This window comes from Phocoena phocoena, chromosome 8 (genome assembly GCF_963924675.1).
Source record: "Phocoena phocoena chromosome 8, mPhoPho1.1, whole genome shotgun sequence".
NCBI classification, from domain to species: domain Eukaryota; kingdom Metazoa; phylum Chordata; class Mammalia; order Artiodactyla; family Phocoenidae; genus Phocoena; species Phocoena phocoena.
Window position 1 is genome coordinate 64,776,375 of NC_089226.1, and position 14,781 is coordinate 64,791,155.

General features: G+C 37.3%; 1 protein-coding gene across 4 annotated transcripts in view; it reads right to left on the reverse strand.

Moving 5' to 3' along the window:
• The window catches only part of SBF2 (SET binding factor 2), a 459,215-nt gene that overhangs the window by 373,775 nt on the left and 70,659 nt on the right, over nucleotides 1-14,781 (reverse strand). For 3 of the 4 annotated variants that reach the window (XM_065882548.1, XM_065882549.1, XM_065882546.1), the window contains exon 2: nucleotides 1,397-1,482. In XM_065882548.1, the coding sequence (XP_065738620.1) occupies nucleotides 1,397-1,482 (86 nt within the window). Of the gene's footprint in view, nucleotides 1-1,396; nucleotides 1,483-2,494; nucleotides 2,504-14,781 lie in introns of all 4 variants that reach the window. The other variant, XM_065882547.1, reaches the window with a different exon arrangement.

The following is a 14,781-nucleotide window of genomic DNA, read 5'->3' on the forward strand; positions in this document are numbered from 1 at the left end:
CCAGGAACTGGGGGCAGAGACCACTATGTATTTTCTATTATCTCAAAGATCCTCACGTTCTTTCCCCATTTTTAATGCCTAAACTCAAGGTTTACCCTCTCTGTGTGTCTACAGAACCCACAGCCTTCTTTACAAAACTGGATTTAACAATCAAAATTAAGCATTTAGAAATGTACCTTTTATCCTCAGCGAGGCAGAAATGGACACTCATTTGCTAGGACAAGAAAATTCATAATTTTCAACATCAGTTTTATTCCTAATAAATATTTCTGATCCAGGCTAACAAGAGAATGAACAATTCTTCCTCTGGGGGAGGTGCTGCAATATGTCAAACAAACAGCAACAATGACAGTAACAATAATAACATTAACAAGCTACCTCATTTATTGAGCACTTACTTTATGGAAGACACTGTTTTAAGCATTTTATTTATATTTTTCCCATTTTACCTTTGCAGTAACCCTATGAGATTAGTATTATCATGATCCTCATTTTATAGATGAAGACGGCTGTTCAAAGAAGTTAAGTAACTTGTCAGAAGTCATACCGTACAGGTGGGATTTCAACCCAGGCAGTCTCCTCTTCATTGTCATATTATACCAAATGATCGCTCAACAAGAACTGCTTTGATGAACACTGCTCATGTATATGTGTGTGTATGTAAACGTACACACAATATATAAGTGAATACACAAACATACACACATATATGCATTCTCTAAACTTTATAGTCATATTGAAAAATACTTTAGTGATCATCTTCTCAGTCTCTCATTTTACCACCATAGATCCACCACCAGACAGAATGTCCTGGTCATCACAAATTATGCTCCACCATTAAATTCCTTTAAAACGGCTGACAAAAATAAAGCAGTTGAACTGCACTATTATAAAGCAACATACAGATTCTGTAACTAGAAAGAAAGAATTCAGATTCTGATTTCAAGGCCAAACTCAAACCATGACTGGTCACTATTAAACCAACCTTTGGTTTCGTTTGTCTGTGTTTTTGTTTAGTTGTCACTAAATCAACGACCTAGAAATTTTCAGAAAAAAATATAATAAATATTTGATTAGTGACACACTATCACTGAAGTTACTAGGCTAAGATTGTGACTAAAAGAATCAGAGGAATTTTTCAGCTTCCAGGTATATAAAAATCATCTATTTCATCTTTAATATTAAAGAGAAGATTAAACAGGAAAAAGAACAGCAAAACAGACATTCCAGAATCAGTATATTCAAAATTTACTGTATTAGGGCAATTATTTCTAATAATGTGTTACAGTTAAATCACCAAATTATTTAAAAGTAACTGCAACATAAATATAACCATAAATGAAACATGAAAAGAAAAATATCATTATAAAAGTACAATAAAACAATACCAACTTACCAGTTCAACTCCCTGTGGAAAAGGTGTATCATCCCAGTCCTTCTGTGGAAACCTCTGGATTATTTTCCCCAGACCTGCTCCTGACCCTATTAATAAAATCAAAGTGAATTTGGTTATAGGGTACTTAAAAATCTGAATACTCATTAATACTTATTTCTAAATGAATATTTGTTGAATAAATTGATATACTGATTAAACATTTTCAAGTTTTAAAGGGTCTAAAACAACCTTCTAAACATAACACTGAAATGATAGGCAATACCTATCCTATAGACTCTCAAAAGAGTAACAAGTATGAAAAGCTAGGAACAACAGACAGAGGCATTAAAATTGGAGTCTCCACACCATGGGAGCAACTGCACTTTGTTCCCAGTAAGGAAAGCCGTCTTCTCAGTATCTCAAGTTGATATTTAAGAAGAACTTTTCTATGGAGACAAAGTAATTTTAAGTGACAAATGAAATGGTACCATTAGCACTAAGCTTCAGTTATGGGTTATAAGCACTGTTTTGGGTTAAATAAAGATTTTTAGAGTGGCCTGGGAACTTGACCATTGTCTAGACAGGGTTTTTCAACATCAGCACTACTGACATTTTGGGCCAGATAATTCCTTGTTGGGTTGGAGGCAGGGGGCTGGGAGCTATCCCGTGCATTATAGGATGTTTAGCAACATCCTTAGCTTCAACCTACTAGAAGTTAATAGCACCCCACCTACAATCACCAAGTTGTTACAACCAAAAATGTCTCCAGGTCACTGCCAAATGTGCTCTAGGGGGGCAAAAATGCCTCAGGTTGAAGACCATTGGACTATATATAGCATTATTGTTATAAAATTACCCTGTGACACTAAAAACCAGATCAACTTAAAGTTGAACTTTGGGGATATAATCTGTGAGTAATTTGGGGCTAGAGAGTACATGTTAGGCCTAATTGCTTTTTGCCATACTTTAAAATATATATATTTATTTATTTATTTGGCTGCACCAGGTCTTCGTTGCCCCAAGCAGGACCGTCGTTGCCGTGTGCGCGATCTTTTAGTTGCAGCACGTGGGCTCTCAGTTGCAGCATGTGGAATCTAGTTCCTTGACCAGAGATCGAACCCGGGCCCCCTGCATTGGGGGTGCAGAGTCTTAACCACGGGACCACCAGGGAAGTCCCTCTGCAATCCTTTTTAAGAGCTTCATGTGTTTGCATGTTCTACATGTTGTTCCAACTCACTTTGAAGTAAAAGCAACAACATTCTGATTATTTGGACATCTAAGTAAAGGAACCTTAACACCTGATTCAAATTTTGTTTTTCTTCCCTGATAGCTTCATTACTTTTTTTTTTTTAATAGATCCTTATTGGAGCATAATTGCTTCACAATACTGTGTTAGTTTGTGTTGCACAACAAAGCGAATCAGCCATATGCACACACGTGTCCCCACATCCCCTCCCTCTTGAGCCTCCCTCCCATCCTCCCCATCCCACCCCCATAGGTCATCACAAAGCACCGAACCGATCTCCCTGTGCTATGCTGCTGCTTCCCACCAGCCAACTATTTTATATCGGTAGTGTATATATGTCAATGCTACTCTCACTTTGCCCCAGCTTCGCCCTCCCACCCCATGTCCTCAAGTCCATTTTCTATGTCTACCTCTTTATTCCTGCCCTGCAACTAGGTTCATCAGTACCTTTTTTTTTTTTTTTTTTAGATTCCATATATATGTGTTAGCATATGATATTTGTTTTTTCTCTTTCTGACTTTCTTCACTCTGTAGGACAGACACTAGGTCCATCCACCTCACTACAAATAACTCAATTTTCTTTTTTTCTATGGCTGAGTAATATTCCATTGTATATATGTGCCACATCTTCTTTACCCATTTATCTGTCGATGGACATTTAGGTTGCTTCCATGTCCTGGCTATTGTAAATAGTGCTGCAATGAACACTGTAGCACGTCTCTTTTTGAATTATGGTTTTCTCAGGGTATGTGCCCAGGAGTGGGATTGCTGGGTCATATGGTAGTTCTATTTTTAGTTTTTTAAGGAACCTCTGTACTGTCCTCCATAGTTGCTATATCAATTTACATTCCCACAACAGTGCAAGAGAGTTCCCTTTTCACCACACCCTTTCCAGCATTTATTGTTTCTAGATTTTTTGATGATGGCCATTCTGACCGGTGTGAGGTGATACCTCACTGAAGTTTTGATTTGCATTTCTCTAATAGTTAGTGATGTTGAGCATCTTTTCATGTGCCTCTTGGCCATCTGTATGTCTGCCTTGGTGAAATGTCTATTTAGGTCTTCTGCCGATTTTTTAACTGGATTGTTTGTTTTTTTGATATTGAGCTCCATGAGCTGTTTGTACATTTTGGAGAGTAATCCTTTGTCTGTTGTTTCATTTACAAATATTTTCTCCCATTCTGAGGGCTGTCTTTTTGTCTTGTTTATAGTTTCCTTTGCTGTGCAAAAGCTTTAAAGTTTAATTAAGTCTCATCTGTTTTTGTTTTTATTCCCATTACTCTAGGAGGTGGGTCAGAAAAGATCTTGCTGTGATTTATGTCAAAGCGTGTTTTTCCTATGTTTTCCTCTAAGAGTTTTTTTTTTTTTTTTTTTTTTTTTTGCGGTATGCGGGCCTCTCACCGTTGTGGCCTCTCCCGCTGTGGAGCACAGGCTCCGGACGTGCAGGCTCAGCGGCCATAGCTCACGGGCCCAGCCGCTCTGCGGCACGTGGGATCTTCCCGCACCAGGGCACGAACCCGTGTCCCCTGCATCGGCAGGCGGACTCTCAACCACTGCGCCACCAGGGACGCCCCCTCTAAGAGTATTATAGTGTCTGGCCTTACATTTAAGTCTTTAATCCATTTGGAGTTTATTTTTGTGTATGGTGTTAGGGAGTGTTCTAATTTCCTTATTTTACATGTAGCTGTCCAGTTTCCCAGCACCACTTATTGAAGAGGCTGCCTTTTCTCCATTGTATGTTCTTGCCTCCTTTGTAGTAAATTAGGTGCCCACATGTGAGTGGGTTTATCTCTGGGCATTCTATCTTGTACCACTGATCTATATTTCTGGTTTGGGGCCACTGCCATACTGTCCTGATTACTGTAGCTTTGTGGTATAGTTTGAAGTCGGGGAGCCTGATTCCTCCAAGTCCATTTTTCTTTCTCAAGATTGCTTTGGCTATTCAGGGTCTTTTGTGTTTCCATATGAATTGTAAAATTTTTGTTCTAATTCTGTGAAGAATGCCATTGGTAGTTTGATAGGGATTGCACTAAATCTGTAGATTGCTTTGGGTCGTATAGTCATTTTTGCAATATTTATTCTTCCAATCCAAGAACATGGTATATTTCTCCATCTGTTTATGTCATCTTTGATTTCTTTCATCAGTGTTCTATAGTTTTCTGAGTACAAGTCTTTTACCTCCTTAGGCAGGTTTATTCCTAGATATTTTATTCTTTTGGTTGCAATGGTAAATGGGAGTGTTTCCTTAATTTCTCTTTCTGATTTTTGTTGGTGTATAGGAATACCAGAGATTCCTGTGTATTAATTTTGTATCCTGCAACCTTACCAAATTCATTGATTAGTTCTAGTAGTTTTCTGGTGGCATGTTTAGGATTTTCTATGTATAGTATCATGTCATCAGCAAACAGTGACAGTTTTACTTCTTTTCCAATTTGTATTCCTTTTATTTCTTTTTCTTCTCTGACTGCTGTGGCTAGGGCTTCCAAAACTATGTCGAATAAGAGTGGTGAAAGTGGACATCCTTTTCTTGCTCCTGATCTTAGTGGAAATGCTTTCAGTTTTTCACCATTAAGTATGATGCTTGCTGTGGGTTTGTCATATATGGCCTTTATTACGTTGAGGTAAGTACCCTCTGTGCCCATTTTCTGAAGTGTTTTTATCATAAATGGATGTTGAATTCTGTCAAAAGTTTTTTCTGCATCTATTGAGATGATCATATGGTTTTTATTCTTCAATTTGTTAATGTGGTGTATCACATTGATTGATTTGCATATATTGAAGAATCCTTGCATCCCTGAGATAAATCCCACTTGATCATGGTGTATGATCCTTTTAATGTGCTGTTGGATTCTGTTTGCTACTATTTTGTTCAGGATTTTTACACCTATGTTCATCAGTGATACTGGTCTATAGTTTTCTTTTTTGTGATACCTTTTCCTGGTTTTTAGTGTCAGGGTGATCATCTGATTCAATTTAAAAAAAAAAATTCACTATCATCTCTCATCCTCATCCCTGTGAACTGAACTCCCCCCGGCCCTCACCTAGACTTTAAAAGCACTTTATGACCAAATCTTACCTTTAAAAGATAAACAGAAAGTTAAGTTCATTTTACTGACCAACTCTGAACTATCTGCTAAAACTGAGGTCACGTTTGACAAAGGCAAAATGAAAACATTCTCAATTAAAATTAACAACTGTGCTCACTTCGGCAGCACATATACTACAATTGACAACTGCTGCAGTATAGTAACTCTTCACATACCCCGTATTATAGGAGAATAAAGGATTTCATTAAGAGTAAAGTAGGGCTTCCCTGGTGGCGCAGTGGTTGAGAGTCCGCCTGCCGATGCAGGGGACACGGGTCCATGCCCCGGTCCGGGAAGATCCCACATGCCTCGGAGCGGCTGGGCCCATGAGCCATGGCCGCTGAGCCTGCGCGTCCGGAGCCTGTGCTCCGCAACTGGAGAGGCCACAACAGGGAGAGGCCCGCGTACCGCAAAAAAAAAAAAAAAAAAAAAAAAAAGAGTAAAGTAAACTAAAAGTGATTTATCATAAGCATTCAGTTTTCAAAATCCACCTCAAGCATCACCACTTCTTACATTCACATCAAGGCTAATTCAACAAATTACTAGATACTGGGATACACAATGAAAAAGATATGGCCCCTATCCTCAAGGAACTGATAAGCTATTAGGAGAAACAGAAAAATGAACTGATAATTTCAGTATATCATAGTAAGTACAATGATAGAAGAGAACCTAACCTAACGTAGCAGAGAAACTATGGAAAACTTTACAGAAGAAATGACAGAAAGCTTCTTGTTCTTTCAGTACCATCTTTATATGCCCAAGTACTTGGCATACTGAATGCCTCGCACTTAGCTCATATGGAGCTAAATGTTTATTTTAATAGATTCGTTAATATTGACAGAAATTGTTTTAAGCTTACATCTCCTCTCTTTTTTTTTTTTTTTTTTTTTTTTTTGTGGTACGCGGGCCTCTCACTGTTGCTGCCTCTCCCGTTGCGGAGCACAGGCTACGGACGCACAGGCTCAGCGGCCATGGCTCACGGGCCCAGCCGCTCCGCGGCATATGGGATCTTCCCGGACCGGGGCACGAACCCGTGTCCCCTGCATCGGCAGGCGGACTCTCAACCACTGCACCACCAGGGACGCCCTCCTCTCTTTTAAAAAAGAGAGAAATGCATGTTATTTATCTCATCATATTTAACCAGGTGTTCCAATATTGTTTATTCAGTTCTGAATGTCATACTTCATGCATTGCAGGCTCAGAAAATATTTTAACACGTTAATTTTTACTAATTATAAAATTAACAAATGTTAACTGCAGGAAATTTTTTGAATATATAAAAATATAAAGAAGAAATCACCCATAATCCCACACCTGAAGACAATTACTGTTAACGTTTTATCCTAGGCTTTTTTCATACATGTATTTTTCATCAGAATTGAGATAATACTAAACGTAGATTTATATAATGCTTTACTATTAATATTTTATAATGGGCCCTTGATCATAATATGCATTTTCTATTTTCTCTATTATAAATAATGCTACAAAAAACATTTTTCTATATAAATCTTTATCCTCATCTCACTTTTGCCCGAAAAATTCTTAGATATACAACTAATGGATCAAAGAATATGAAAATTTTAAAGACTCACACAAAGCCAAAGGGCTCACTAGAAAGATATTAATAATTTTTTTACATTCTGTGTATAAGAATGAGACTGGCATTTTCACTACATCCTCACCAACAACTGTTATTTTAAATTTTGTTTTAGTTAGTGCCAATTTGAGAAGTAAAAAAGTTCCTCGTAAGCAGGAGCATAACTTTCAAAAGTTCTCCAGGAGCAACATATTATTTATTTATTTCATAATGATATGCAGTCTTTCAATAATATGAAAGCTTAGTTTGAAATGCTGATGTAACATTTATAAGTGCACATAGAAATACGATTCATGAGTGATAGATTTCATATGATAATGTTATTTGTAAATGGAAATTAGGTTATAAAAAGGCAAAAATAAAAATGCTAAAATGATATTTCACAAGTAAAATGTGGAAAGAGCTACAATAACTTGGTTTTGAATATCAAATATGTAAACTGATGCAGCTAACAACTTTTGAGGAACTTAGGAAAATACCTTACAGAAGTAAACAAACATTGTCTGATCCTTGTTTCTTGGATTTTAAGAGTTTAGTCTGAATGTTTAAACTTATTTCCCAAGTTTATATAATTTATATAAAACCATTCTTATAGGAAGTACTGGTTGTATTTAAGAATGCTGACAAGATGACCTTTTACATTGAGGAGCAAGCCACATTGAAGGAAGACTGTTCTAGAGTCAAATGTCCACCAGTGGACTGATAATTATGTCCAGAGATGAAACAGGTCATGTAAGTCAGAGTGAGTGGCTGTGGAAGCAGCTCCTATTTGCACTATGTATTAAATGGGGCTGGGTGACTGGGTAGGGAGAGAGAGAAATTCCTCAAAAGAAACGGGACCACTTCTTAGAAAGGAGAGGTGCTAAGCTGACAAAATTGTGGTTGTTCACTGCATTGCATGCAGCTAAATTGAAAAAAAAGAGGGGACGGTTATTAGTCAAGGTCTTCATGTTTTTCTTTCCAGCCCCTACTCTTCTACTCTTCTACTATCATGAAAACAAGAAATATGATGACCAAATGGAGCTCATACATAAAAAGGGGGACTCTTGGCAGGATACCAGCACATTTGGAAATAGCCTTCTTTGAAAAAAAGTGCAAATGCTACACAAACTGCCCCAAACAAATTTAGGAAGGGTGAGGAAATACTGGCGTGATCAGGCACACTTTTCCCTCCTTTACGTGTGGTAAGCCACTTTCCCTTGGGTCCTGGTAGGGCTGCCAGACTACCCAACCCAGCCACAAGGATTAGCAAGTGACCTAGGATGATCCAACCACTCAGTCAAAATGACTGTTTTAGCCTTACCAGATGACCCCAGGAAAGTCAAAAAGTATTCTCGGGGGTTACTAAGTAGTATGCTATAGGTGCGGAGTTGCCAGTAGTATAAGGAAGAAGTTCATCTGCAGAAGAACTGAAGAATTAGTAGGGGTTAATTAAGTGAAGAAATGTAATACTCTGCTCTATACAAAACAGGATGCTTGATATTTGTTGACTGTACCAATTGACAAAAATTAATCATTTAAGTGGCTGGTGTATGCTTAAAGTGTAAACGTACAAAATATATACTAATTTGTTTAACACAGACTCTGAACTTTGAGAATTACTCTAATGCATAATTCGCTAAATCTTCTGTATATTTATCTAAACAACTAGATCATTTATCTAAACAACAATCAGTGGTTATCTACACTAGACTTGTTTTATGAAGTCCAGCTGCCCATATCACCTTCTATCGAAAATGGCACCACCCACAGCTCAATGAAGGGCAGCAGTCATGCTCAGAAGCACACAATACTGTCTCTCCTCTCACCAGCCACAGAGAAATTATGAAATCATTATTTTGGTTATCACATTTACTGCTACTTGTCTGTCTCACCTCACTAGAGTGAAAACAGTGATTTTGGCCTGCTTTGTTTACTGATGTATCCCAGGCATTTAGAACAATTACTAGTATATATTAGATACTTAATAAAATACTTGTTGAGTCAATGAATGGGACTATTAGGTGGGCAAGGGCATTTATAAACCGGAAAGCAACTTATGACCAAAGTGACCTGGCTGTAAAAGGTATCCTAGACAAATCTGATTTCTCTGCTAGGAAATTTTGAATAGAAGAAATGAGAGACTAAAGCAGCTAAAAAGATGTATCAAGACTTGCGAGCTCAGGCAACCACAGGGAGTCAAGCCAGTTATAGAACAGCAGAAACCCCGGCAGAGACTTGCCAGTAGAACAGGTCTACCTCCAGTAAACTCTGGCAGCACTGTTGCATCTGTCATCAAACTTCTGAAGTATTGTAATGATACTCCTCCTTCTTAAGCTAGAATGGACCTATGATTCCTTGTCAGTAAAGAATCCAAAATATAATACACTGTAAGAGGCACTCTGATAAATCAAGCCCTTTCAAACTGGTAAAGGGTTTGGAAAATTTTACATAAAAAGATTTAGTCAGAAAACTCTTTTTAAAAAGTTAAGAAGCACATATGAGAACTTTATCCAAATATGTAAAGAGCTATTATGTGGAAGAAGATAGAGTGGAGCAAACTAGAGCCAAAAACTATAATTCAGAGGAGATATTTTTGAGTCAGTATAAAGGAAGAACCTTGTGAGAATGAGAACTATCAAAAACAGAATGGGGCTTCCCTGGTGGCGCAGTGGTTGAGAGTCCGCCTGCCGATGCAGGGGACACAGGTTCGTGCCCCGGTCCGGGAAGATCCCACATGCCGCGGAGCGGCTGGGCCCGTGAGCCACGGCCACTGAGCCTGCGCGTCCGGAGCCTGTGCTCCACAACGGGAGAGGCGGCAACAGTGAGAGGCCCGCGTACCACAAAAAAAAAAAAAAAAAAAAAAAAAAAAAAAAACAGAATGAACTGCCACAGAAAGCAATGGTTAGAACGAGTTTTAGTACAAGCTACTAGTTTTTGTGGTCTGGAAAACTGGGCAGAACGGTAAGAGGACAAATCCAAAAAAATATGGAAAGCAGACTACTACAGCAATTTGTTTATTCAACAATAACAATGCCAGGCCTTGTGTTAGGTGCTAAGGATAAAACCTGCTGTGAGGACATTTAAAACTTGAATTGGGGTTTTAAACAACACTTAAATGATTAAGTTTTGTCAATAAAAGCACAGATGTAGGCACAGTATAACAATGGGTAAAGATTAGGGAAGAAAATAATAGTTTAGAAATCAGGTCATGAGTCTAAGGAAATAAGGGCTAGAAAAACTAAAAAATTCCAAATTTTGGAACAGAGATATTTCTTATTCCTATTTTGACACAATAGCAGCATCACTTAAGTTCAATGATGAGAAATGTAATTTCTTGAGAATCCAAATAAAATGATAAGTAATGGTATATCCAAAAGAAAAATCTTAAAAGCAGACATTCTTTCATGCTTTAAAAAGCAATTCATTAAGTCTGTTCTCTATACCTGTGAGTCTGTCTCTATTTTTGCTGTGAGGCGGGATGGGGTAGGGGACCTGAGAGGTACAAACTACTATGTATAAAATGGAAAGGCTACAGGATGTACTATACAGAATAGGGAAATACAGTCATTGTTTTGTAGTGACTTTAAATGGAGTATAACCTATAAAAATGCTGAGTCACTGTGTTGTACACCCGAAACTAATATGATGCTATAAATCAACTATAGTTCAATTTTTAAAATGCAATTCAAGTTGTCTAAAAGTGCATGATGCATATACATGGTGACTTCTTTACACAGTGACTCTGTTTTTCAGATGATTTATACACTTAGCAAACTTTACACTCAGTCCACATGTAATACTGCAAAACTATTCATGAATAATTATGGAAATTAAAGTATGGACTTTCTCACTGGCTAACACATTTCAAATATATAAACCAAATAACAGAGTAAATTTATTAATATCTACATGCAAAAGCAGAAGTCTCTAGCTTTATTAATGAAGAGGGTATTTGTCTTTGTCTGGTGTATTTCACTTAGAGTAATGCTGGCGGAAAACAGGGAGAGAATGGTAAAAGAGTAAAAACTTTCAACCATAAGATGAATAAGTCTGAGGATCTAAGGTAAAACATGGTGACTACAGTTGATAACACTGTATTGTAAAACTGGAATTTGCTAACAGAGTAGAACTTGTTTTCAAAAAAAAAAAGATAAATATGTAAAGTGATGAGTTAATTAACTAGATGGGGGAATCCTTTCACAATGCATATCTATATCAAATCACCATGATGTGTTCTTTAAATATCTTAAATTTTGTCAATTTTACCTCAATAAACAGTTGGGAAAAAATAGTGAAAAGCCAAAAAAAAAATTTTTTTTAATTAAGGGTACTAACAGAAACTTTTAAATAGGAATATTACACAAATGAAACAGTAACCTTTATGACTGACCTTTGAAATAATTTTACAAGTAAATGAACAGATAATGTAGAACAATACGTCATCTAAAATGTCCTATTATTTTCATCAAAGATTGCCTGTCCCTTGGTTCCTAACTGACCCTCATCTCTCCCAAGGAGGACAAGAACAGAATCGACATAGATTTGTCCTTAGACAGGAAGTAGAAGAATTCTGATAAAGAAAGATGGCAGACATAGTATATCTGTCCTCTGATTAGTATATTGGAAAGAACCCAGGCTTGGACGTTAGTCAGACTTAGGTTCAAATTCAGGCTCTGCTATTTCATAGTCTTGTGACCTTGAAAAATACACTTAATCTCTCGAAATCTGTTTTCTCAACCTCAAAATATGGTTAATATAATGCCCATCACACAAGGTTGCTATTAACAATGAGATTACATACCTAGCAGCACAGAATCTGCCACAAAAGACAGGCTTGGGACAAGAAAAAGTAGGTCAATTTAAGACTTAACTCCTTTACTTGAAGAATATAATTTAAAGGAGCTCCCATTGTTAATATTATCTCCTTAACGTAAGTGAGGTATCCAAAGCCTATTAAGAAACCAGTGGCAACCTAAAGGACAGCCTTCAGTTGATATCTGTTTTCCCCTGTCCCAATCAACACTTTTATCAATTACATGGTGGAAAACAGAAGACATCCTCTTCAAATCTATAAAAAGCAAAAATCTGAGAGAAGATGGAGATGGAGGTAGCAGAAATGTAGCTCATCAATCTGTCTGAATTCCCATACAAAAAAATAGCATCAAAATATCACAGTGAACTGGCATAAAGACCAATGTAACAGAATAGAGAGCCCAGAAATAAACCCTCATGTATATGGTCAAATTATCTTTAAGAAAAGTGTCAATGCTACACAATTGGGAAAGAATAGTTTCTTCAACAAACAGTGCTGGGAAAACTGGATATCCGCATGCAAAAGAATAAAGTTGGACCCTTACCCTACACCACATAGAAAAATTAACTCAAAATGGATTAAAGACCTAAACCTAAGACCTGAACTACAAAATTCCTAGAAGAAAATAAAAGGGAAAAGCTTCATGACATTGGATTTGGCAATGATTTCTCAGATACGACATCAAAAACACAGGCAACAAAAGTAAAAATAGACAAATGGGACTACATCAAACCTAAAAACTTCTGCACAGCAAAGGAAACAATCAACACAGTAAAATGCAACCTGCAGAACAGGAGACAGTATCTGCAAGCCATATATCTGATAAGGAGTTAATATCTACAATATATTAAGAGCTCCAACAACTCAACAACAACAATAAAAATCCAATTTAAAAATAGGCAAAGAACTTACATGGACATTTCTGCAAAGAAGACCTACAAATGGCCAACAAGCATATAATAAGATGCTCAACATCACTAACCACTAGGGAATGCAAATCAAAACCACACAGGTTAGGATGGCCACTATCAAAATTCCAGAAAATAACAAGTGTTACTGAGGGTGCAGAGTAACTGGAACTCTTGTGGATTGTTGCCTAGGATATAAAATGGTACAGCCCCTGTAGAAAACAGTATGGAGGTTCCTCAAAAAATTAAAAATAGAATTACCATATAATCCAACAATCCCACTTCTGGGTATATATTCAAAAGAATTGAAAATAGAATCTCAAAGAGACATTTGCACATCCATGTCCACTGTAACATTATTCACAATAGCCAAGAGGTAGAAGCAACCAAAACATCTATTAACAGATGAATGGATAAAGAAAATGTGGTACATACATACATGGAATATTATTTAGCCTTAAAAAAGAAGGCAATCCTGTCATATGCTACAATGTGAATAAACTTTGAGGACATTATGCTAAGTGAAATAAGCCAAATACTGCATCCTCTTATATGACAAATGTAAAGTAGCCAAACTCCTAGAAATACAAAGTAGAATGGTGGTTGACAGGGGCTCGGGAAGAAAGGAAAGGGGAGTTTTTGTTCACTGGGTATAGAGTTTCAGTTTTGCAATCTGAAAAAGTTCTAGGGATCTGTTACAAACCAACATACATACATACACACACACACACACACACACACACACACATATATGTAGTAAACACTGATGCACTATATATTTATATTATGCATTTTTTACAACAATTTTTTTAAAAATAGCACAACCAAATACTCATGGACAACATGCATAAGAAAACTAGGTGAAAAGGTATCTCCAAAATACTCCAATGGGAGAAAAACCATAAACATCCACCAAATCTGGAAAGTATCTGCATCTGTGCAGGATTAAGAAAGAAACAACAGCAATGGTTTGAGAATAGGAGGACCCCAAAATAGCCAACAAGTATTCACCAGAAAGCAGAATGGCCAATTTGAGAGCAGCAGCTCAAAATGGAAGGGCAAGGACAACATTTCTGCAGCAAGGACTAAAATTGCTGGAGCAGTTTAAGCCCCCACACTGGAGAAACTGCAGGGAGTAGAATCAAAATTGAGCAGAAAAGGACTTATACTACCTGACTTAAAGACTTACAATTAAAGCTAGAGGAATCAAGACAATGTGGTAGGGACTTCCCTGGTGGCGCAGTGGTTAAGAATCCGCTTCCCAATGGAGGGGACATGGGTTTGAGCCCTGATCCAGGAAGAGCTCACATGTCGTGGAGCAACTAAGCCCATGCGCCACAGCTACTCAGCCTGTGCTCCAGAGCCCGCAAGCCACAACTACTGAAGCCTGTGTGCCACAACTACTGAATCCCACGTGCCTAGAGCCCTAAGAATCCCACACACCGCAACAAAGAGTAGCCTCTCTTGCTGCAACTAGAGAAAGCCTGCACGCAGCAACAAAGACCCAATGCAGCCATAAATAAATAAATAAATAAATAAACGAATTTTAAAAAGACAATGTGGTACTGTTATTAGAATCAATCAATAAATTGGACAATAAAAGAAAACCCACATGACTGTCTCAACAGATGCAGAAAAAAGCATTTGACAAAATTCAATATCCATTCATGATTTAAAAAAACACTCAGCAAATAACAAATAAAACATCCTCAATACATTAAAAAGCATTTATAAAAAGCCTATGGCTAACATCATACTTAATGGATAT